The following is a 27587-nucleotide window of genomic DNA, read 5'->3' as shown; positions in this document are numbered from 1 at the left end:
CATAAAAAACGTTCGATTATTAAGAAAAATATTTTTGAAAAAGTCATTAATTGCTTCATACCATGAAATCCTAACTTGCTAGCTAGCTTTGCAACTTATCATTATTGTTGAATGTGATTTTTCTTATACTTTAAATTATAGTTTTCATTAAATGGTATGCGTGTAATCTAGGTCTTAAAAAAAATTATTAGTAGTATTCATATCATCATGCTTTTGATTATTGTTATTATTATTACGGACTATGATCTTTTATTATAAATTGATGAACTTTTTATGTTACACACTTCAATTTTAACGGATTTATACAATACAGCTCGAGTCTACGCATTGACACCGGGGGATGCAGAGGCTGCAGGAGATATAGTGACAGGTATAGTTTCAATTATGTCATTTACAACTACCACTTTATTTGATTTGGGGGCGACATATTCTTTTATCGCCCGAGACTATATTAAATTTTATGGGTTAGAAACACAGCAGTGGGGTGTCAGTTTGTAAGTGGCTACACCAACAGGGGCTGTGGGGATATGTGACAAAGTACTTAGCAATTGTCCAGTGTGTATTCAGGGGAGGATTTTAATGGTTGATCTAGTGGTTTTGGAAATGCATGAGTTTGAGGTGATACTAGGTTTGGACTGGCTAGCGGCTCACTATGCTAGTATACATTATCATCAGAGGAAGGTTGTGTTAAGACCTCCAGGGGGACAGGAGTATCGGTTTGTAGGGTCTTGTGTACGTACCCCACCACAGTTGTTATCCGTCATTCAGGTGATATGATTGTTGTTAGATGGTTGTCAGGGTTTTGTGGCCCGTGTAAAGGCGGTACCAGAGGGTGAGTTGAGGATGGAGGATATCTCAATAGTAAGGGATTTTCTTGATGTTTTTCCCGGGGATTTGTTGAGACTTCCTATGACAACCCAAATAATAATGGTATTTAAATAAAGAGGAAGGGAAATGGAAATAGTAACAGAAGGAATAACCGAGGGAAATTTTCACGGCCTCGTCGACGAACACAGGGGATTCGTTGACGAGGAAATACCAAGAGAGGTTTTAGAGCAGTCTGAATTTCGTCGATGAGGAGTGGGTTTCTTCGACGAAATTATTAAAGGACTCGTCGACAAGATGACGTGGCTCGTCGACGAATCCAATCCTATAAATATCAAAAACCCGGATTTAAATGTCAAACTTTAGCAAAAACTCACCCTCTCTCTCTCTCTATTCGGTTTTCTCCCCCTTCTCTCTCGATTTCGGCTCCGTCACTCGTCGGATTGACGATCTAAAGCCACCACAACGCTCCTGGAAAAGTTCTCTGCATATCTGCTGGAGCGGATCGTTGGTAGAACTCCGTTGAAAATCATCCCTGAGTTAAGGTAAGGCTTTTTATGCCGAATTTGGTCTTACGTTAGTTATAGGAAATGATATACACGTGAAAATACTGAAGTTTAATACTGAGAGTTTTCATTTTCAGGGTATTGATCAGGAAATCCTACGGGTGTTAGACCAGGATATTTTAAGGACTTTCTCAGTAGTCAGGTAAGGGAATAAACTAAAATAGCTATTTTCCATGCAAATTATTATTATGTATGAGTAAATTTATTTTCAAAAAAGCATGTATTATATCTGTATATTACGAAGGAATTGCATATTTGGGAAAATATGCATGAGTCATAGGCACAAACTGAGATGCCCCCAATTGCCTTCTAACCATCAAAGGGGCATATGCTATCCCTCCCCATGGGCCTAGTAATGGAACCCATGGAAGATTTCCACACCGATATATCATGTTAGAGCGGACCATCCATGGCGCCAGCCAAGTTACCCCTGAGTCGATCAAGCCACACATTTTTGTGTTCCATTTAGATTTATCTAACTGCTCCTTCAATTGGGTATCCTCAAATTCGGCCAAAGGGATTCGGATCATTGAGAAAATACTACGGAAGCCCCCTTTGTTAGATGATAAGTGACCTACCATCCAGACATATAACAGCTGCACACAACATTTTAAACGTTCCCTCCTCCTGATTCTGCAGTTATTGAGTGATCTGAAGGTTTCTGCCAGGATGCCTTGAACGGGATTAATCCCGTTACGTACTTGTGCTACAAACGAAACAGTAGCTTGATCGATCATGTTTAGTTCTTTTGGAAAAATGATCAAACCGTAAATAGCTAATGCCATCATATGTATTTGAACCTCTTCTTTTTCTTCTTTTTCGATTATTTCTTTCAACTGCTTCCAAGAGATTTTCCTTACTTCTGTACCTTCCTCTGAGAATGTTTTCTGGATTTTGACCCCGACAGCATCGTACATCTCCTTCACGAACGAAACACTAGCATCATGCACATAAGGTTTGTATGGTGTCTGTAACTTGACTAGATGCAAAAGCGAAGTATACTCCTCGATGGTTGGTGTCAAGTCGATACCGTTCATTGTAAAGCAACGATATGGTGGATTCCAGAACTCGACCAGTGCTTTTATGGCAGGGATATTTACCGATACATGCAACAAGAAACCAATGTGCCCATATGTTTGAGAGAATTTTAAACGGCGTGCCGGGGTCCATTCCTTCCAAATGACTTTTAGCTCATCTAACGAATTGGATCTTATGTTGATGAAAGTCCGGGCTGGTAGTTCGATGATAGATTTCTGAGTAAGACTGTCACCCCACTTGTTCTGTTGACTTTCTGAATATTGTTGTACTGTGGACTCAATCTCATGGCAAGCCATTGTGTTCTCCATGAATGATTCAGATCTCTTATAGAACCTTGATGAAGTAGACAGGATGCCTATGTGAATGCAACATGTTAGTAAAGGTATCATACAACTCAAAACAATGCAGTCATGGCACCAAACTGAAAATAATGAAACTTATATCCTCCACCCGAGGTAGACTTATATAAAAGATTCTCCAAGACTCTATCTTATGCATGGGGTGTTTATGTAGGTGTGTACTTTGTGCACAAATACATGTCAATAGGGATATTAACATGTATGTGACCTATCGGGCATGATTACGTGTGAAATTATGCATGAATGCATGGATGCAATGTAACCTAACTAACTACTTTGTTAGCTTTCTAGGAAAGTCCCACTAATGAGAGATTTCAATACAATCATTGCTGGGCCACAATTTAAATTCAACTCTTCCCTCAATCGGTCCATGTATCTCAGATGCTATGAAGGGTCAAATTATGATCTGAGATTGAGGTTGACCCAGGTTGGTCAACCCATTGGATTTGTTTAGTGCGAACTTGTGGACTTTAGTGTGCACTTGGGCCTCAAGTATTTTAAAATATGGGCTTCAATATACTTCATGATGGGATCAGACCCTAATTTTAAAAGGATTTGGGCTTGGATTGTTTAGAAAATATAGGCCTGGATTTTTAGGATAATAAGGCCGAAGCCCATTTATGGAAATCTGGATTTGACCCATTTTGAAAATCAGGCCTGGACCGAGTTTTTACTTAGGAAAAGGTTGGGCCTATACTTGTTATTTCTCAAAAAAATTGGGCCCGAGTTACTTGAAAAGGGTTGGGCCAACCCATATTTTAAAATGCTTAGGCCAAGTGCTTCATTATTTATTTATTTATTTTTTTTTTGAAAGGATGAGTCTTGGTCTCATTATTGGGCTTTTTCAGAATACTAACTAAGTAGTATGTATGTCTAAATGTATGTCAAATGCATGATATAATACAAAGTATTTCACATATATGCAACACACTATTCATGGAGAAGGATGTGGCTCATGTCCCAACCTAGGGTAGGTACGTATGTATAGGGTTCTTCATGACTCTATCCTAGTTAAGGAAGACTATAGACAAGTATGTGTGGGTAGGTTCTAACCCTATCGACAAAAGGTTCCCAGTTTGGAATTTCATCCTCCCCCATTGGGGTCCGGATAAAACCCATACTGAGTGGAGTGGTTCGCGGGTCCCATCAAGCTCTGCCACGAAGGGACTGACGCTATTACACTCCTATCTAGTCCTAGTAAGGAAAGCTCGGGTATAGAGCGTGAGAGTGTGTGAATTCAAATTTTAATTTAATCCCACTATCCCCACATTTATTCACATGCTATAAACAATATAGAAACAAGATATCTACCATTAATATATATATTCCAAAGATAAGGAAACACAATATATGCAATTAATATGTTTATTCACAAAAATTTGGAGACAAAAAAAAAATAAGGAAACAAAATTTTTACGATTTGTGTACAAAATATCTATAATTAATTTACTTTTTCAAAATATCTTACAATTAATATTCATAATATTTGGAAATAAAATATCTATAATTAATATTCACAAAATTAGGAAACAAAATATTTTTAATTAATTTTGGTTATTTACAAATTATGGAAGTAAAATGTTTATAATTAATTAAGGTTATTTATGAATTGCTATATAAAATAAATAAGGAGTAATTAAAAGATTTATTAAATTTAAACCTTGGGATAATTTTTAATTAATTAATGGCTCGACTCTCTAAGTTCCCAGTGGAGTCGCCAAGCTGTCGCGACGTCCCGGGAGCGCGTGTGCCCCGGGCGGCGAAATTAAAATCATTTTGATATTTTCAGGAAAAATATGGTGTAGGAGTCGCCACTAACCTTTAGTGCGGTTAGAACACATGATCACTACCCCGTTAGGGGTAGAATCGGTCTACATTACCAGAATTGGGGTCGGGAGTTCGGTTACGCGAGGGGAAGGTACGAGCACCCCCTACGCGCCCGTTCTTAAGAACGGCACCTAATTAATTTAAAATTATCCCTAAGTTAATATAATAAATCTTTACATTACTCCTTTTTATGAATTTATAAATACATAGGAAAATAAATAAATATATACATATATTCCCTCAGAGCTTAGGGTACGTGATGCCCAAAGGCTAATACCCCTTGCAATTAAATCATAGGGATTTAAAAATCAAGAAAATATTTTATCAAAATATATACCATAGTACGTATAAGATCGAATAAAGAAAATACTAAAAATAGTGATAATATTTTTAATAATGATAAGAATGATAACGTTAATAAATAATACTAATACTAATAACAATACTAATATTAATAGTAGTAATAGATATGATAATAATACTAATAATAATAAATGACAATAATGGTGATAATAATAATATTAATAGTAACAATACTAAATATCATTAACTAACAATATACATATTTAAATAATATGATATTTATCTTAATATTAACACGCTGTCAAAGATATGTACAAGACATACATATGCTAACAATTAATTAAGGAAAACAAATCGAATTTAAAATATGTAAACTACTAAAACGGGCAAGAAAATAATTGAATTTATGGAAACAAGTTAATTCTAAAATTAATAATTACCTATTTAATATGGCAACCAAAATTAATACGCAACCTTAACTATACAAATATTAAATACAAAGTGAGTACAATAATGACCAAAAACCCTAAGTACATAATTTATATGGAAGCAATTTCAACCCTAAAAGTACATCAAGATACAATAAATCAAAATACGAGAATACAATGTTAAGAATATATAGTAGTGAGGCAGCAATTTTAAATGTACCATAATATACAATAATAACATAATCTCAAAATATTAAGGTTACCAAGATAAATGATATTGTGTACATTAAAATACTACAAATACGATAGTAATAAATATAAATATGTAATATCCATTATAATATTGAACATACCTTAAAACTAACATGCTAAATACACTAAAATACTAAACACAATATTACTAGATATATCAACATGCCAACCGTAACCAAAATATAAAATATGCAAATCAACTATATAAACCTAAACATAATAATGAAACAATCTACATAATAAACCTAATAATAGCATATAACAATAATAAAACAATCCACATAATAATAATACCAACCATATGCAAACAATAGAATATTAATACTAATAAAATCAATATAATAATTAAAATAATAATAATCATCCAAACTATGCCGTAATTTTACTAATAGTAATATACAAACCAGTAACATAAGAATAACGCGATCATGTAATTAATAATAAAATACAAACTTACGTAATACTAATACTAATATAATTAATATAATAACAATGCTAATATTAATAAACCAACTAAGTAATAATATTACTAATAATGATATATAAATCATATAATACTAATAATAACAATACATCTATGATGTGATAATAATATTAGAAATATTATACAAATCATTATTAATGGTAATATACGAACAATCTAACAACATTATTAATAATAACATACAAAACAACATAATAACACAATATATAAATAATAATGGTTTTACTACAAATAATAATACTAATATGGTCAATATAGTATATACATATAGATGCAAATATATAAACATTTAAAGTATTAAAACTCCCAACAAGACCAATATATACCTATATATATATATATATATATATATTAACACTAATAAATATATAAATATATATATGCATTGTGTGTGTGAGAAACAGCATGCATGAGTTCCGTGTGCGTGTGTGTGTGGTGTGTGTGTACCGGATAGCTTACAGTGGGGGGGCGCCGCAGAACTGAGAGGGTGCCGGAGACAGCGATGGTTGCCGGAGGCTCGTGGGAAAGCGGCAGCGACTATGAGTGGCCGGAGTGTGCTGGAGCAGAGGAGTGCTGTCTGCGGGTTGCTGTGTGTGGCGGAGGGCGACGGCGTTGTGAAGTCCCGTCGCTGGTGCGGTGCCGGTTTGGTGTGAGTGACGGCGACGGTGACGCCGTGCTGGGTTACAGGATGTGGTGAGTGGCCGGAACTGACTGGCCGAGGCAGTGGCTCGGCTTGCTGGTATGGCTGCCGGCAAGTTGGTTGTGATGGTTGGCTGTTGCTGTCGTGATGGAAACAGAGGAGAGGATCGGGGATGAGAAGATGAGAGGCTGAGGGGAAGAACTGGGAAACAAAGCAGAGAGGCAGAGGGATGGATTGCAGCAGGCTGGATGGTGGCCGGAGTGGGAATTGTGCCTGGGCGTGGTTGCGGCAGGGTGTAGGCGAAGAAGAAGAAGAAGAAGAAGAAGAAGACCCCTCCTCCCCGGCTGTGCGCACCACCCCCTCTTATAAAAAAAAAAAAAAAAAAAAAAAAACCCTAACATCATTACCTTTTTCAACTTTTGGTATTTTTCTCTTTTTTTGGAAATAAGATATACTACCATTATGGTTATAAGGAAATTAAAATAATAATAATAATAAGGTAATAATAATAATAAGGTAATAAAAATAATAAAATAATAATAATAATAGTAATAACAAAGATAAATAAATAAAATAATAGTGAAGGTAAAAATATTAATAATAATAATAATTAAAAATAATGTCAATAATAATGAAAATAATAAATAATAATAATAATAATAAACAATATAAAATAAAAATAAAGGTAATAATAATAAGACCAATGAACATAATAATAATAATAATAATAATAATAATAATAATAATAATAATAATAAAATAAAATAATAGTAATAAAAAACATTAATAATAATGATAATAAAAATTAAAAATAATAATAAATAAATAATAATAATAATAATAGTAAGAAAAATAATAATAATAATAATAATAATAAAACAATAAGAATAATATAATAAAAAACATTAATAATAATGATAATAATAATAAAAAATAATAATAGATAATATAATAATAGAGTAAATAATAATAATAATACTAATGAATAATATATAAATAATATAAGAAATAATAGTAATAAAACAACATAATAATTGATAATAAAAATTAAAATATAATAACTAATAATAAGAATAAAGTAAAAAATTAATAATAATAATTAATACTAATGACAAAAAAAAAATAATAATAATAATAATAATAATAATAGTAACACATACATTGGGCCTGGGTAAAAATGGGGTGTCTACAGCTGTCCCTCTTTGTAGGCTTCGTCGCTTCAAAGCAAAAGTAGGAATTCTCCTACGTTATTTGTAGCAACAAGCCTGCAAAGATAAAAGACGCTGATTTTGGACCGGGCCCAATGTAACAAAAGAGACCGAAATGATTTGTGAAAACCGATTTGTATGTATAATTGAGAGCACATGAGAATGACTTGCGTCGAGTGTAGGAACCCGAGCTATAGTTCACAGAAGGGTGACTTACACCGGGTGTAGGAACCCGAGCTATAGTTCACGGAAGGGTGACTTGCACCGGGTGTAGGAACCCGAGCTATAGTTCACGAAGGGTGACTTGCACCGGGTGTAGGAACCCGAGCTATAGTTCATGAGGGGTGACTTGCACCGGGTGTAGGAACCCGAGCTATAGTTCACGAAGGGTGACTTGCACCGGGTGTAGGAACCCGAGCTATAGTTCACGGAGGATGACTTGCACCGGGTGTAGGAACCCGAGCTATAGTTCACGGAGGATGACTTGCACCGGGTGTAGGAACCCGAGCTATAGTTCATGAGGGGTGACTTGCATCGGGTGTAGGAACCCAAGCTATAGTTCACGGAGGATGACGTGCACCGGGTGTAGGAACCCGAGCTATAGTTCATGAGGGGTGACTTGCATCGGGTGTAGGAACCCAAGCTATAGTTCACGGAGGATGACGTGCACCGGGTGTAGGAACCCGAGCTGTAGTTCTCGGAAGGGTGACTTGCACCGGGTGTAGGAACCCGAGCTATAGTTCACGGAAGGGTGACTTGCACCGGGTGTAGGAACCCGAGCTATAGTTCACGAAGGGTGACTTGCACCGGGTGTAGGAACCCGAGCTATAGTTCACGGAAGGGTGACTTGCATCGGGTGTAGGAACCCGAGCTATAGTTCACGAAGGGTGACTTGCACCGGGTGTAGGAACCCGAGCTATAGTTCACGGAGGATGACTTGCACCGGGTGTAGGAACCCGAGCTATAGTTCACGGAGGATGACTTGCACCGGGTGTAGGAACCCGAGCTATAGTTCATGAGGGGTGACTTGCATCGGGTGTAGGAACCCAAGCTATAGTTCACGGAGGATGACTTGCACCGGGTGTAGGAACCCGAGCTATAGTTCATGAGGGGTGACTTGCACCGGGTGTAGGAACCCGAGCTATAGTTCATGAGGGGTGACTTGCACCGGGTGTAGGAACCCGAGCTATAGTTCACGGAAGGGTGACTTGCACCGGGTGTAGGAACCCGAGCTATAGTTCACGAAGGGTGACTTGCACCGGGTGTAGGAACCCGAGCTATAGTTCATGAGGGGTGACTTGCACCGGGTGTAGGAACCCGAGCTATAGTTCACGGAAGGGTGACTTGCACCGGGTGTAGGAACCCGAGCTATAGTTCACGAAGGGTGACTCGCACCGGGTGTAGGAACCCGAGCTATAGTTCATGAGGAGTGACTTGCATCAGGTGTAGGAACCCGAGCTATAGTTCACGGAGGATGACTTGCACCGGGTGTAGGAACCCGAGCTATAGTTCATAAGGGGTGACTTGCATCGGGTGTAGGAACCCGAGCTATAGTTCATGGAGTAATAACTCAAACATTAGTGAGACAAAGGTCGTTTGGATAATGATCAAAAGAGATGCATGACAAGAGGGGTATGACTAGAATGTAGTAGTGCATGTATGCTGTCTACTGTGGTGCCAGAACATGGGGATATGTTGCTACATTTTTTTATGCAATGCCTGAAATGTATGGTAATGAATGAAGGAAATGCCTGAATCTTTTCCCCTGGTACGTCTGTGATCAATAACCTCATCTTTCATCTTGGCCACGCTTTTGATACTTGCCACATCTGTAACTGATCTTGGCTCAATTTTCTTAATTCATCCAATCATGGAGACGATTGACTTGGCTAAAAGGAAACTCACTGAAAAAAATCTGCCTCGGTTGAATGGATCTACAACCAATATTAACCCTGTTTGCTTAATGCAATTGGATAGGGAGACAAGTTTTGACACGACAATTGCCTCATTGCAAATGCATTAGTAAAAGCTCTCAGTTTCATATGAAGGCCACAACCTCCTCAGATTCTGCCTTATTCATCGGTTGTACACCACATTTCCAAAGCTCTAAGTCATATTTGCTGATCATGCCTGAAACAGGAAGCATACTAGCGAACTCTTTTGATTACCCTATTCTTGAGACTATGAAAAAGGTTTTTTTTTTTTTTTTGGAGAAATATCCAACCATGTAATTGTAACATCCCTTTGCTATATCAAAAGATCATATATGCAAGATGACTAGTTTACCAGACTTAAATGTCAGTTCAAAGGAAAAACTTTATACCAGTATTCAAAAAGTCGAAGCACATGAATGTTAAGTTGTCAAGCTTAATTCCCCTTTGACTGATTTTTTCTTTTTCGTTGATGACCCCAAACATTTCTCCCTCTTTTCGCCTTATTCTGTTGCGAACCCCTATAATTCTCAAGTTAAACTATTGCCTCAGGTTCAGTTCATGTTTTGATCTCAAGATGGTCTTTAAGACTCGGGACGAAACGTAGGCTTGGGGATATAGGTTTTTTGAAGAAGAGGGAAACTATGGCTCAAAAATCCCAAACCATAATGACATTCTCTGCCCCAGTTTAAGTTGAGGCACTTTGTTTTGGCTTTGACCGAACTTGTCTTTTGAACAAGCTGCCTACGTACCTTTTCAAGATCAGGTCATTACGTAGTTCAGACTCAACATTGAGTCTGACAAATCATTGGAGACAACAATGTATACCGATCTGGTCAGGTCTTTTATTTGGACTGTAATATAGGCTAGGGGTATGGGTAAAAGAAAGAAAGAGTTAAATAAAGCTCAAAATTAGCACTTTCATCAAGGGCAACTTGGTCAAAGATCACATGCGTAGCATGTCCCTTATTTTCTTTCTCTTTTCTTCTTTTTCCATTTGCTTTTGCTGCTCCCTTTTGTTTTTCTCTTTCATGAAGGGATTCGGTTATTTTTGTTTGGACTTCATTTGGGACTAATCCTTTGAAATTGCCCCAGTGTGGGGTGTGATCCTTTGACGGGTTAATCAAAAATTGAATTTTCTAGGCTCAAGAAGGGCTTGCAAGGGATCTCTTTTTGTTTCTTTTGGGTAGCAGAAAGATGGCCTGCCATCATTTCGAGTAGCCGATTGTTGTCTCATATGACTTGTCAGACCCTAAAGGACCCATACCCAGGTCAAATTTTGTAAACTGGCTTTTGAAAAAAATACTGGTTTATCATTTAGGCTCAATTTGGTTATCAAATGGTAAATCGTTATTTGGCTTTTTTATAGGAAAGCAGATCGGCCAACGATGGCCATCTATCATTTGATCAAAACATGAATAATGAACAGTCATTAGATTTATGAAGCAAATCTTTATTTCATTGAATCTCCTTGAGAGTTTACAGGGCTTCTAAGAAAAATATTTCTTTACCGCATCTGAGTTTGTGGGGTGCACCAGATCGGCTCCATCCATGTCTGATAACAATAAGGCACCTCCTGAAAATGCTTTCTTTACCACATACGGCCCTTCATAATTTGGGGTCCACTTACCTCTGGGGTCATTATGAATTGGTAAAATCTTTTTCAAAACTAGATCTCCTTCTTGAAACCGTCGAATACGCACTTTCTTGTTAAAAGCTCTCATCATTCTCCTTTGGTATAACTGCCCATGAACTATAGCTGTCAATCTTTTTTCTTCAATTAGATTCAACTGGTCATATCTAGATTGCACCCATTCTGCTTCGGTTAACTCTGCTTCTTTTAAGACTCGTAACGATGGAATCTCAACTTCTATCGGAATTACAGCCTCCATTCCATATACCAAAGAGAAAGGGGTAGCCCCTGTAGATGTTCGAACAGTGGTCCGATAGGCCCATAAAGCGAAAGGTAGCTTCTCATACCAATCTCTATAGGTCCCTGTCATTTTTTCCAAGATGCTCTTGATGTTCTTATTGGCTGCTTCCACTGCTCCATTCATTTGAGGTCGATAGGGGGCTGAATTATGATGCTTGACCTTGAACTAACTGCATAATTTTGTCATGACCTCGTTGTTCAAGTTTTTATCATTGTCTGATATTATCCTTTCTGGGATCCCATACCTGCAAATTAATTCTCTCCTGATAAAACGATTGATTACATTTTGAGTGACATTAGAGTATGATGCTGCTTCTACCCATTTTGTGAAGTAGTCAATGGCCACGAAAATGAATCGATGCCCATTACTGGCCTTCGGGGTTATTGGTCCGATCACATCCATGCCCCATGCTGAGAAAGGCCAAGGTGCAGATAAAACCTGGAGTTGAGTGGGTGGGACTTGTATGCGATCTCCATAGATTTGACACTTATGGCACCTTCGAACATACTCCATACAATCCCGTTCCATGGTTATCCAATAGTATCCACTCCTTAGGATTTTTCGGGCTAACGGGTGTCCTCCCGCATGGGTCCCACAAACGCCGTCGTGTACTTCCTGTATGATTTGTTTTGCCTCTTGCAACTCCATGCACCGTAGGAGGGTCATATCATGATTCCTTTTATACAGTATCTCCCCATCTAAGAAGAATCCCATAGCTAGCCTCCGAATTGTCTTTCGGTCATTATTAGAGGCTCCTATGGGATACTCCTTCCATTGAATATATGTTTTGATATCATGAAACCATGGCTTTCCATCAGCTTCTTCTGTCATTATACAATATGCTGGCTCCCTATGCATCCTTATTCGAATGGGTTCAATCTCTATTCCGGACTCAACCTTAAATAAAGCCGCCAATGTTGCTAGCGCATCAGGGATTAAGTTGCTCTCTCTCGGTAAATGCGAAAAACTGATGGCATCGAATTCCTGCATCATTTCCTGAATGAACTCCTGGTATGGTATTAATTTGGAATCCCGAGTTTCCCACTTTCCAGTCAACTGATAAATTACCAAAGCGGAATCTCCTTTTACAATCAATTTTTTAATGCCTCGGTTAATAGCCGCCTGTAAGCCCAATACGCACCCTTCATACTCTGCTATATTATTGGTACACGGAAAGGTGAGTTTGGCTGTGACTGGGTAATATTTACCCTCTGGTGATATGAGTACAGCCCCTATTCCATGCCCCATACGTTGGTCGCCCCATCAAATAGCATCATCCACCCAACATTACCTTCCTTTTCTTGATCAATTGAATCAATATCTTGATCCGGGAAGTCAAACTCCATGGATTGGTAATCATTAACGGCCCTATCAGCCAAATATTCTGCTATAATGCTCCCTTTGACGGCTTTTATCGTCACATATGTAATATCATATTCAGTCAACAGCATTTGCCAACGAGCCATCCGTCCTGTTACTGCAGGTTTCTCAAAAACATACTTAATCGGATCCATTTTAGAAATCAGCCATGTTGTGTAATACAGCGTGTATTGCCTTAATCTACTAACCACCCACACTAAAGCGCAACACGTCTTCTCCAGGTTAGAGTACCTAGATTCGTATTCCGTGAACTTTTTGCTTAAATAATAGATGGCGCGCTCCTTTCTTCCAGACTCATCGTGTTGTCCTAACACACACCCCATGGAATTCTCTGATACTACTAAGTACAATATAAGAGGCCTTCCAGGTACAGGGGGAACCAAAACTGGAGGGTTCAATAGATATTCTTTTATTTTATCAAAAGCTTTCTGACATTCTTCACTCCATTTTTCGGGGTTATCCTTCTTCAGCAGCTTAAATATGGGTTCACAAGTAGCAGTTAACTGAGATATAAATCGAGCTATGTAGTTCAATTGGCCTAGGAAACTCCTGACTTCTTTTTCAGTTTTGGGACTAGGCATTTCTCGAATAGCTTTTATTTTATCTGGGTCTACTTCAATCCCTTTCTCACTTACGATAAATCCCAACAATTTTCCTGAAGAAGCTCCGAATGTACATTTTTCTGGATTTAATTTCAGTTGACATTTTCGTAGCCTTTTAAATAGCTTCCTTAAGTTCATCATATGGCTATACTCATCTCGAGACTTAACAATCATGTCGTCCACATATACTTCTATCTCCTTATGCATCAAGTCATGGAATAGCGTTACCATGGCTCTCTGATAGGTTGCCCCTGCATTCTTTAAACCAAAGGGCATAACCTTGTAGCAAAAGGTCCCCCATAAGGTGATGAACGTGGTCTTATCTTTATCTTCTGGGGCCATCTTAATTTGATTATATCCAGAAAACCCATCCATGAATGAAAACAGGGCATGTCCCGCGGTATTGTCTACCAGCACATCTATGTGTGGAAGTGGGAAATTATCTTTAGGGCTAGCTTTATTCAAGTCTCGATAGTCAACACAGACTCTCACTTTTCCATTTTTCTTCATTATTGGAACTACATTGGCCATCCACTCTGGATATTTGGCTACTTCTAAAAAACCAGCCTCAAACTGCTTTTGTACCTCTTCTTTTATTTTGATCAACATATCTGGGCGCATTCTCCTCAGTTTCTGCTTTACCGGTTTGCTATCTGGGTAAATGGGTATTTTATGTGTTACTAAGTCCGTATCCAAACCCGGCATGTCCTGATAGGACCATGCGAAAACATCTTGGTATTCCTTCAAAAGGTTTATCATTTCGCATCTTTCTTTTCCTCCCAACAGTGCCCTGATTTTTACCTCTTTTGGTTCCTCATTAGTCCCCAAATTTATTGTGACCGTGGGGTCGCTACTGGTTAAAGTTGGTTTTTCATCTGATTTCAACATTCTTTGCATTTCAGGTGATAAGTCAGTCTCCTCTTCTATTTCAGCTTCTAGGATTAAGTTTTCAAAGTTAACATCAATTTCTGGCTCATGAATACTGGTATGATTATTTTCCCTATCCCTGCATAAAACAAAGGTAAACAATTCTTTTGACAAATGACCCAATGATGCAATAAATGCGAAAGAAATGCATACTGGTTTTATTGACGAAAAAGACAAACGGTCCGAGGCAATAATGTCCACGGATTACAAAAAGAAAGCGAAATGAGCAAAAGCCATTACATGAAGTGAATTGGGTAATCAAAAGATGTCCAGTTCTGAATTTCTGCTCCTGTCAATGGGTAGATCCATCTACTCGAGTCATTCATGTGGTCCCCTGATTCTAAGGCCAATATGCTCATCTGTTTCATTTCTTCCTCAGAGTGACTTGATTGCCCTTTCGAAAGGTTCCCTATTCATTGGCGGGACTTCTAATCCTATTCCTATCTCACCACCCCCGCACTTGGTACTTACTCTTCCTGTGGCGCCTCTCGATTCGGATTATTCTTTTCTCTTTTGCCTTCTTCTTATGGTCAGCTAAAGTAGGATGTATATCCGATGCCGTATCTCTCATTCATGCCTTCTGGTAACAATGGCATTGCGATGCCTGAAGATACTTCCCCAACCCTTTTTCCCGGGCAAAACCTTGATTTAATCAATTTTCAGCAGCCACCATACGTGTGGAAGAAGAGATCCGAGGTTGAGGGATAAAAGATCCCTCCATTATAGTAGTGACGTTGATGATCTCAAATGCTCGGAATGAATTTTCATGGGCTTCTTTAGCTGCTTCCACATAGGGAGTGGAAGAAGGTTTAGAACCATTATATCGGTCTCTCCTTAAACACATACCAGTTTATCCCCTACTATAAGATTTACTCGCTGATGCAAAGAGGAGGAGGCAACTGCCCAGTATTATGTATCCAAGGCCTTCCCAAGAGACAACTGTATGAAGGCGTAATATCCATGACTTGAAAAGTGATATTGAAAGGTTACGGTCCAATCTGCAATAGGCGAATGTCAAGCGACCCTACTGACTCTCTTCGTTGTCCCATTGAAGGCCACGCACCACAAATTGTTTGGTGTCACATAAGAAGGGTCAATGGGTAACCTTTGCAGTGTAGTCATTAGCATACATTGAGGGATGATCCATTATCTATCAGGACTCGAGACATCATATGATCCTTACATTTGGTGGATATATGCACAGCGCCCTTGTTGTGCCATTGGCCTTCTGGCGGAATTTCTTCATCAGGTAAAAGTGATGTAATTGGAGGCTGCTAGGGACCTTCCGATCCCATACATGTGATTGATTTATCAACGACTGATATCTTGGGGAATGTAGGCTTGATTCAGGACTTTAAGTAACGCCTCCCGATGGGTTTCTGAATTTCAGGTAGAAAGTGACACAAACAAAACTATGTGAACCGGGCATTTGTACTTGAGTTGGTCCACGAGGTTTGTAACTCGCTATGCTTTATTATCTTCAGGAATTCTTCGGCCTCTCCTTAGATATGGACTTTTCACTGCCCTGTCTGGTTCCCCTACATTCTGTCGATTTGTTTTAGAAGAATCTGGCATATACACCCTACCACTTCGAGTTATCCCTTTCACCCCTGCTATCTTGCTGGTGCTTCCTTCGACATACGCTCTTCACATTCATATTTCCAGGGTACTGCTTGGTTACTCTGTGTATGGGAATGGCCTGGGAGTAGAGATCACCAAGCGAGCTGGCGCTTCATGTGTGGGAAGAGCCTTGTTCATGGTAGGTATGAATGGTTGATTAGTGCACTGATGATATACCGGCCCGTTTTCCCCAATGACTGCAATCTCTCCACTTTTGCGGGTACAACCAATCTCTATAAACTTGTTATCCACCATCTTTTGCAAAACATTCTAAAAGTTACACACTTTTTCACGATCTTCCTTCTTTACTCTGACATAAACAAAGTGCATTAGTGGGGCAAACAGCCTCTTGCCCTATCCGACCTGCCGCAATAAGTTCATTGAACACCCAATCTAAAGACATTTGTTCAAAATCCACCTCATTCGTCCCTTCTTCTATCATTCCGACATTGTTACCCCATGATTGGGCAAGGGTTCCCTTGAATTCCGGTTGTTTATCATCAAATGCTAGCCATCCGGCTTCTCTTAATGTTTGAACCTTATTTTTGAATGCCCAACAACGTTCAATAGTGTGCCCGGGAGTGTTAGCGTGATATGCACACTTGGCTTCGGGGTCATACCATTGTGGAAAAGGTGCCGTATCGACCGTTCCAGGAATGACTGAAACTAAGTTCCTCTCCATCAATTGTGGGAATAATTCTGAGTATGTCATTGGAATAGGATCTATCCTTCTCATATTTCTCTGGATGCCTCTATCATGAGTTCGCATATTCGGTTGGGTGGGCATGGCCCCGGAAGGAACAACTTGGGGTCTACCTCCCGTATGAACAGTTTGATTGACAGAGGGCTCGAAAACAAAATTCCTCCTAGCCCCTTGGCCATGTTCTCTTTGATATTGTTTTCTTTGAACCATCTGGACCTCTTCTTCCTTTTTCTTGCTTGTCCACTTCTTGCCTAGACCAGTCTCTGTACTAATACTTTTAGTTCTCCCGACTTTGATGGCCGTCTCAATCCTCTCTCCGGTAGAAACAATGTCCATGAAGTCATGGGGGGTTGCCCCTAGGAGATACCCGAAGTAAGGATCTTTCAAGGTATTCACAAATAGGGAAATAGCCTCCCTATCTTCCACCGGAGGATTGACCTGGACAGACATGTCCCTCCACCTATATGCGTATTCTCTAAATGTTTCGGTGGGCTTCATTTGCATACTCTGCAAGGTCATACGATCGGGTGCCATTTCTATAACATGGCAGTATTGAGCTATAAAAGAATTAGCCAGATCTTTCCATGTGCGGATCCGAGTCCGATCTTGTTGAATATACCACCTGATAGCTGCCCCTGTCAAGCTGTCTTGAAAGCAATGCATCATTAGTCTCTCATTATCGGAATGGGCAGCCATTTTTTGGCAATACACGCGCAGGTGAGTTCGAGGACAATTAGTTCCATTAAATTTTTCAAAATCTGGTACTTTGAATTTTGGTGGCAGGGTGACCTTTGGCACGAGGCACAAATCATTGGGATCTACAGATTCGAATGTATTGGATCCTTCAATAGCTTTCAGACGTTCCTCTAGTACATCGTATCGACGTTCAGTTTCAGATCTGTTTACCCCCAAATCAGAAGCTACTAATGGGGGAGTCCCCACTACTGGAAACCCCTGCGCTGGTATATTAGGGATGAACGGGGGTATACTTGGCATTGAACCCTCCATGACGCCAGGTAGTGGAACTGACGTTTGCCCATGTACTGGGGTAAACCCTGGAGGATGAGTAGGATCCATATCTGTCTCTGGATCATTCTGCACTGCTTTTCCTTTGTTTGTCAACAATTCCAGGATCTTGCTCATTTTTTCATTCAATTCTTCTTGTCCTTGCTCTATACCCAGGACTCTACCTTCCAATTGTTCACTCATTTCTTTTGCCCTTCTCCTGGTATTGTATTGACGCGTGACAGTCTCAATGTTGCTTGCTTAGATAAATTTTGTCGCTAGGCACTGCAAACCAAAACTTTCCCTTTTTAGAATCGTGAATGCATAGATATGAATGCATGAAATGCAATGGTCTTTTCAAGACGTGTAAATTTCACAAATATGAAACATATGTATGCAACCTAATGCACTCCAATCAAGGTTCATGGAAGAGATCATCATCATTTTTAGAAAATAAAATCTGCTTTTCATTAATAGAATCCTTTCATACAATAACAAATCCAACCGAATATTAAATCAAAATATGCTCATGATTGCACAATCTCTGCGTTTTGCTGTGTCGACTTTTTATGCAAAGCCCGAAACTTGGCCTCCCAGTAGTCCGCTTTCATTATGCACGGCTCAATCTTTTCCAGTACTTGATTATACTTGCTTCTCTGCTCATCCCCCTACCTCTCCAACTCTTGTATGTAGAGCGATTTCTTTTTAACTTCGGTATGGGCATCTTCTAACATTTGAGATTTCTGTCCAAGTGCTGCTCGAAGCCTTCGTCTTTCCTTCCTTAGAGCCACGACCTCTTCTTCTGATTGTATGTACCGAATCCTTTGTCGCTTGATTTCTTTGCGATAGACAGAGACTAGAGCCTCCTTTTGCTGATTCCCCACTTCTGCTCTTGCATCTCCTTTTTCTACTGGGCATGGATCCCCTTGTGGCTTCAATTGCATGCATGCGCTTGGTGATTTAATATGTTCAATAACGATTTCTGGGATTCTTTTGGGTTGGGGGTTTACCCGGTTTTCTCGCCATGCTTCATAATTTCCTTGGACTGTGGCAATTCCATCACTCGGGTCTATTAGGTTCACATGCTTCCATGCCACCATAAATTTTCTAATCTGGTTTCGAGTGTCTCCTGTTTCATATGCAAAGTCTGAGTTAGCCAATCCATGAGTCATAGGCACAAACTGAGATGCCCCCAATTGCCTTCTAACCATCAAAGGGGCATATGCTATCCCTCCCCATGGGCCTAGTAATGGAACCCATGGAAGATTTCCACACCGATATATCATGTTAGAGCGGACCATCCATGGCGCCAGCCAAGTTACCCCTGAGTCGATCAAGCCACACATTTTTGAGTTCCATTTAGATTTATCTAACTGCTCCTTCAATTGGGTATCCTCAAATTCGGCCAAAGGGATTCGGATCATTGAGAAAATACTACGGAAGCCCCCTTTGTTAGATGATAAGTGACCTACCATCCAGACATATAACAGCTGCACACAACATTTTAAACGTTCCCTCCTCCTGATTCTGCAGTTATTGAGTGATCTGAAGGTTTCTGCCAGGATGCCTTGAACGGGATTAATCCTGTTACGTACTTGTGCTACAAACGAAACAGTAGCTTGATCGATCATGTTTAGTTCTTTTGGAAAAATGATCAAACCGTAAATAGCTAATGCCATCATATGTATTTGAACCTCTTCTTTTTCTTCTTTTTCGATTATTTCTTTCAACTGCTTCCAAGAGATTTTCCTTACTTCTGTACCTTCCTCTGAGAATGTTTTCTGGATTTTGACCCCGACAGCATCGTACATCTCCTTCACGAACGAAACACTAGCATCATGCACATAAGGTTTGTATGGTGTCTGTAACTTGACTAGATGCAAAAGCGAAGTATACTCCTCGATGGTTGGTGTCAAGTCGATACCGTTCATTGTAAAGCAACGATATGGTGGATTCCAGAACTCGACCAGTGCTTTTATGGCAGGGATATTTACCGGTACATGCAACAAGAAACCAATGTGCCCATATGTTTGAGAGAATTTTAAACGGCATGCCGGGGTCCATTCCTTCCAAATGACTTTTAGCTCATCTAACGAATTGGATCTTATGTTGATGAAAGTCCGGGCTGGTAGTTCGATGATAGATTTCTGAGTAAGACTGTCACCCCACTTGTTCTGTTGACTTTCTGAATATTGTTGTACTGTGGACTCAATCTCATGGTAAGCCATTGTGTTCTCCATGAATGATTCAGATCTCTTATAGAACCTTGATGAAGTAGACAGGATGCCTATGTGAATGCAACATGTTAGTAAAGGTATCATACAACTCAAAACAATGCAGTCATGGCACCAAACTGAAAATAATGAAACTTATATCCTCCACCCGAGGTAGACTTATATAAAAGATTCTCCAAGACTCTATCTTATGCATGGGGTGTTTATGTAGGTGTGTACTTTGTGCACAAATACATGTCAATAGGGATATTAACATGTATGTGACCTATCGGGCATGATTACGTGTGAAATTATGCATGAATGCATGGATGCAATGTAACCTAACTAACTACTTTGTTAGCTTTCTAGGAAAGTCCGACTAATGAGAGATTTCAATACAATCATTGCTGGGCCACAATTTAAATTCAACTCTTCCCTCAATCGGTCCATGTATCTCAGATGCTATGAAGGGTCAAATTATGATCTGAGATTGAGGTTGACCCAGGTTGGTCAACCCATTGGATTTGTTTAGTGCGAACTTGTGGACTTTAGTGTGCACTTGGGCCTCAAGTATTTTAAAATATGGGCTTCAATATACTTCATGATGGGATCAGGCCCTAATTTTAAAAGGATTTGGGCTTGGATTGTTTAGAAAATATAGGCTTGGATTTTTAGGATAATAAGGCCGAAGCCCATTTATGGAAATCTGGATTTGACCCATTTTGAAAATCAGGTCTGGACCGAGTTTTTACTTAGGAAAAGGTTGGGCCTATACTTGTTATTTCTCAAAAAAATTGGGCCCGAGTTACTTGAAAAGGGTTGGGCCAACCCATATTTTAAAATGCTTAGGCCAAGTGCTTCATTATTTATTTATTTATTTTTTTTTTGAAAGGATGAGTCTTGGTCTCATTATTGGGCTTTTTCAGAATACTAACTAAGTAGTATGTATGTCTAAATGTATGTCAAATGCATGATATAATACAAAGTATTTCACATATATGCAACACACTATTCATGGAGAAGGATGTGGCTCATGTCCTAACCTAGGGTAGGTACGTATGTATAGGGTTCTTCATGACTCTATCCTAGTTAAGGAAGACTATAGACAAGTATGTGTGGGTAGGTTCTAACCCTATCGACAAAAGGTTCCCAGTTTGGAATTTCATCCTCCCCCATTGGGGTCCGGATAAAACCCATACTGAGTGGAGTGGTTCGCGGGTCCCATCAAGCTCTGCCACGAAGGGACTGACGCTATTACACTCCTATCTAGTCCTAGTAAGGAAAGCTCGGGTATAGAGCGTGAGAGTGTGTGAATTCAAATTTTAATTTAATCCCACTATCCCCACATTTATTCACATGCTATAAACAATATAGAAACAAGATATCTACCATTAATATATATATTCCAAAGATAAGGAAACACAATATATGCAATTAATATGTTTATTCACAAAAATTTGGAGACAAAAAAAAAATAAGGAAACAAAATTTTTACGATTTGTGTACAAAATATCTATAATTAATTTACTTTTTCAAAATATCTTACAATTAATATTCATAATATTTGGAAATAAAATATCTATAATTAATATTCACAAAATTAGGAAACAAAATATTTTTAATTAATTTTGGTTATTTACAAATTATGGAAGTAAAATGTTTATAATTAATTAAGGTTATTTATGAATTGCTATATAAAATAAATAAGGAGTAATTAAAAGATTTATTAAATTTAAACCTTGGGATAATTTTTAATTAATTAATGGCTCGACTCTCTAAGTTCCCAGTGGAGTCGCCAAGCTGTCGCGACGTCCCGGGAGCGCGTGTGCCCCGGGCGGCGAAATTAAAATCATTTTGATATTTTCAGGAAAAATATGGTGTAGGAGTCGCCACTAACCTTTAGTGTGGTTAGAACACATGATCACTACCCCGTTAGGGGTAGAATCGGTCTACATTACCAGAATTGGGGTCGGGAGTTCGGTTACGCGAGGGGAAGGTACGAGCACCCCCTACGCGCCCGTTCTTAAGAACGGCACCTAATTAATTTAAAATTATCCCTAAGTTAATATAATAAATCTTTACATTACTCCTTTTTATGAATTTATAAATACATAGGAAAATAAATAAATATATACATATATTCCCTCAGAGCTTAGGGTACGTGATGCCCAAAGGCTAATACCCCTTGCAATTAAATCATAGGGATTTAAAAATCAAGAAAATATTTTATCAAAATATATACCATAGTACGTATAAGATCGAATAAAGAAAATACTAAAAATAGTGATAATATTTTTAATAATGATAAGAATGATAACGTTAATAAATAATACTAATACTAATAACAATACTAATATTAATAGTAGTAATAGATATGATAATAATACTAATAATAATAAATGACAATAATGGTGATAATAATAATATTAATAGTAACAATACTAAATATCATTAACTAACAATATACATATTTAAATAATATGATATTTATCTTAATATTAACACGCTGTCAAAGATATGTACAAAACATACATATGCTAACAATTAATTAAGGAAAACAAATCGAATTTAAAATATGTAAACTACTAAAACGGGCAAGAAAATAATTGAATTTATGGAAACAAGTTAATTCTAAAATTAATAATTACCTATTTAATATGGCAACCAAAATTAATACGCAACCTTAACTATACAAATATTAAATACAAAGTGAGTACAATAATGACCAAAAACCCTAAGTACATAATTTATATGGAAGCAATTTCAACCCTAAAAGTACATCAAGATACAATAAATCAAAATACGAGAATACAATGTTAAGAATATATAGTAGTGAGGCAGCAATTTTAAATGTACCCTAATATACAATAATAACATAATCTCAAAATATTAAGGTTACCAAGATAAATGATATTGTGTACATTAAAATACTACAAATACGATAGTAATAAATATATAATATGTAATATCCATTATAATATTGAACATACCTTAAAACTAACATGCTAAATACACTAAAATACTAAACACAATATTACTAGATATATCAACATGCCAACCGTAACCAAAATATAAAATATGCAAATCAACTATATAAACCTAAACATAATAATGAAACAATCTACATAATAAACCTAATAATAGCATATAACAATAATAAAACAATCCACATAATAATAATACCAACCATATGCAAACAATAGAATATTAATACTAATAAAATCAATATAATAATTAATATAATAATAATCATCCAAACTATGCCGTAATTTTACTAATAGTAATATACAAACCAGTAACATAAGAATAACGCGATCATGTAATTAATAATAAAATACAAACTTACGTAATACTAATACTAATATAATTAATATAATAACAATGCTAATATTAATAAACCAACTAAGTAATAATATTACTAATAATGATATATAAATCATATAATACTAATAATAACAATACATCTATGATGTGATAATAATATTAGAAATATTATACAAATCATTATTAATGGTAATATACGAACAATCTAACAACATTATTAATAATAACATACAAAACAACATAATAACACAATATATAAATAATAATGATTTTACTACAAATAATAATACTAATATGGTCAATATAGGATATACATATAGATGCAAATATATAAACATTTAAAGTATTAAAACTCCCAACAAGACCAATATATACCTATATATATATATATATTAACACTAATAAATATATAAATATATATATGCATTGTGTGTGTGAGAAACAGCATGCATGAGTTCCGTGTGCGTGTGTGTGTGGTGTGTGTGTACCGGATAGCTTACAGTGGGGGGGCGCCGCAGAACTGAGAGGGTGCCGGAGACAGCGATGGTTGCCGGAGGCTCGTGGGAAAGCGGCAGCGACTATGAGTGGCCGGAGTGTGCTGGAGTAGAGGAGTGCTGTCTGCGGGTTGCTGTGTGTGGCGGAGGGCGACGGCGTTGTGAAGTCCCGTCGCTGGTGCGGTGCCGGTTTGGTGTGAGTGACGGCGACGGTGACGTCGTGCTGGGTTACAGGATGTGGTGAGTGGCCGGAACTGACTGGCCGAGGCAGTGGCTCGGCTTGCTGGTATGGCTGCCGGCAAGTTGGTTGTGATGGTTGGCTGTTGCTGTCGTGATGGAAACAGAGGAGAGGATCGGGGATGAGAAGATGAGAGGCTGAGGGGAAGAACTGGGAAACAAAGCAGAGAGGCAGAGGGATGGATTGCAGCAGGCTGGATGGTGGCCGGAGTGGGAATTGTGCCTGGGCGTGGTTGCGGCAGGGTGTAGGCGAAGAAGAAGAAGAAGAAGAAGAAGAAGAAGAAGAAGAAGACCCCTCCTCCCCGGCTGTGCGCACCACCCCCTCTTATAAAAAAAAAAAAAAAAAAAAACCCTGACATCATTACCTTTTTCAACTTTTGGTATTTTTCTCTTTTTTTGGAAATAAGATATACTACCATTATGGTTATAAGGAAATTAAAATAATAATAATAATAAGGTAATAATAATAATAAGGTAATAAAAAATAATAAAATAATAATAATAATAGTAATAACAAAGATAAATAAATAAAATAATAGTGAAGGTAAAAATATTAATAATAATAATTAAAAATAATGTCAATAATAATGAAAATAATAAATAATAATAATAATAATAATAAACAATATAAAAATAAAAATAAAGGTAATAATAATAAGACCAATGAACATAATAATAATAATAATAATAATAATAATAATAATAATAATAATAATAATAATAATAATAATAAATAAAATAATAGTAATAAAAAACATTAATAATAATGATAATAAAAATTAAAAATAATAATAATAAATAATAATAATAATAATAGAAGTAAAAATAAATAATAATAATAATAATAATAATACTAATGAAAAATAATAATAATAATAATAATAATAATAATAATATAAAGAAAATAATAGTAATAAAAAACATTAATAATAATGATAATAAAAATTAAAAAAATAATAATAAATAATAATAATAATAGAAGTAAAAATAAATAATAATAATAATACTAATGAAAAATAATAATAATAGTAATAAGAATAATATAAAGAAAATAATAATAACAATAATAATAATAATAATAATAATAGTAACACATACATTGGGCCTGGGTAAAAATGGGGTGTCTACACTGCTAATATGTTGAAATGAATATGTATGTATGAGATGTCAAAAACTATGATTTTAGAATACAATGTATGGTTTTATACAGCAAATGTGTGGCATGAATATTATTTTATGTGGAAAAATATCATGATATGACAATGATAAGAAAGAAGTATGTTTTGAGAAATTATGAAAGAATACAGTACATTATGATGTTGAAAAAACATGATAAATTGATTATTTTCATAATGATATACATATATGGAATGATTTCGGCGCGAGGCCATATTTATGTATGATTTCGGCGTGAGGCCGTATTTATGTATGATTTCAGCACGGGGCCGTATTTATGAAATGTTCGGAGCGAGGCCGTATTTATGAAATTATGAAAAATGCTATAATATCATGTATTATAAGTTATCAAAACCTGGATGTTAGTTTAGTTCAGTTCAAGAGCACGGTACCGTAGCTTATAGATCAGATATCTATGATCTGATTGGTGCTAACTACCCCACGAGGGGGTGGGAGATGGACAGTCGATGTGGCTTTCAGTAGAGTGTGGACATCCACATGGCAGTCCGGACTATGGTGTGGCGGGCCCATCATACTTACAGACATTTTTGACTCGGTAGTGGTCGGCCAACCATTGCCGGGTCCCATCTTCAAGTTGCACAACCTGTCATGGGGGGTAATACATGACATCAGCTAACTATTATATGTTTTCAGTATTATCAGATATAATAGACGATTTATGAATGATATGAGTTACTAGAAAAATATGAAAGTGTATGATGATTCAGTATATTATAACGAATGTTTTCAGATATATGAAATGTATTGTATATGTATAACTGCATTAAATATTTAGGTTGCCACACAGATGTATTTAGTTTATTTTCCCTTACTGAGAAGTGTCTCACCCCCGAATTTAATTAATTTTTCGGGAGACCTTGAGAGACCTGCGGGTCGTGGCCATCGTTGAATGAGTTGAGCTTCCCTGCTAGAAGGGTAAGCTTTGATATAGGATCAAGAGATTTTTGGTGTAAGATCCTAGGTCTATTTTTGATGTTTTGGGGATTGTATTTAAACACAGTATTATGGGAATGTAGTAGAATCTCATATTATGTAATTAATGGTTTGATGGATGTAATTTATTTTTACTGCTGCTTAGGTTTCCGCTGTTTATGTCAGGTTATCTCCGCTACCCGCGGGTTCAGGTTGATATTATTATTATTAATGTTTCATTTTATGTTTATTATGTGATAAGTTAAGCAGGACGTTACAGTTTGGTATCAGAGTCAGGTTACTAGGTTTTGTAGACTCTAGAGTGCAGCAGTAATAATACCAGAGTATAGGATAAGGGAATTTGAGGTCTGGTTTTGTAGTCTAGATGCTGGACTTCCGTGGTGGTTTGTGTGATTTTCCTGGGGTGACAATTTCAGGAAAGTCATGTTAAACTATCGTCGGGTTAGGTATCTAGGTTGCAGGATTGAACCTTGAATTAAGATTAGGAGAGATGAATTAATTAGGAGAATATATTATATGAGTTGGATGATATGTATAGAGAAAAGGGTCCTAAGTTAAGTTATTTGTTTTCCAAGATGGACCCTGGTGGCAGTAGTACCCATGTTAGTGGGAGTGAGGGTGCTGGACCCTCAGGCACTATGGGTAGTGATTCAGATGCCATCTTACACAGCGTGGCACAGCAAGTTATGGCAAAAATTGCCAAGAGTTCAAGGGAACAAGGTGGTCCATTGGCAGGCCACGGTAGCTCGATAGAGAAATTCATAAACATGAATCCTCTAGCTTTCTCAGGAATGATAGATCTTACAGTCGCTGAAAATTGGGTGCAGAAGATAGAGAAAGTGTTTGCAGTACTGCAGTGTTCGGAGGAGCAAAGGGTACTATTTGCCATATATAAACTGACTGGAGACACTGAGAGATGGTGGTTGGTGGTGAGATTATTAGAGCAACAAAGGACTGTACCCATGGAGATGACGTGGGAGCGGTTTAAAGAAATATTCTTTGATAGGTATTTTCCAGCCTCGTCCAGGGAGGCTAAAATTGAGGAGTTCCTAAATCTGAAGCAGGGACAGCTGTCAGTGCAACAGTTCGCGGTGAGGTTCATTGAGCTATCTCGCTTCGCCTCGTACATTATTCCAAATGAGGTGAAGAAGGTACGA

General features: G+C 37.4%; 1 protein-coding gene and 1 pseudogene across 1 annotated transcript; both read right to left on the bottom strand.

Annotated features, from left to right (window-relative positions):
* Positions 1-11351: 11351 nt before the first annotated feature.
* Positions 11352-15275, bottom strand: LOC131148459 (uncharacterized; annotated as a pseudogene).
* Positions 15276-18700: 3425 nt separating this feature from the next.
* On the bottom strand, positions 18701-20272 carry LOC131148458 (uncharacterized). Its single transcript, XM_058098155.1, has one exon. The coding sequence runs from the start codon at positions 20270-20272 to the stop codon at positions 18701-18703; it is 1572 nt and encodes a 523-aa protein (XP_057954138.1).
* Positions 20273-27587: the final 7315 nt, after the last annotated feature.

This window comes from Malania oleifera, chromosome 2 (assembly GCF_029873635.1).
Source record: "Malania oleifera isolate guangnan ecotype guangnan chromosome 2, ASM2987363v1, whole genome shotgun sequence".
Taxonomy (NCBI): domain Eukaryota; kingdom Viridiplantae; phylum Streptophyta; class Magnoliopsida; order Santalales; family Ximeniaceae; genus Malania; species Malania oleifera.
The sequence above is the reverse complement of the archived record's forward strand: the minus strand, read 5'-3'. Positions and strand labels throughout refer to the sequence as shown.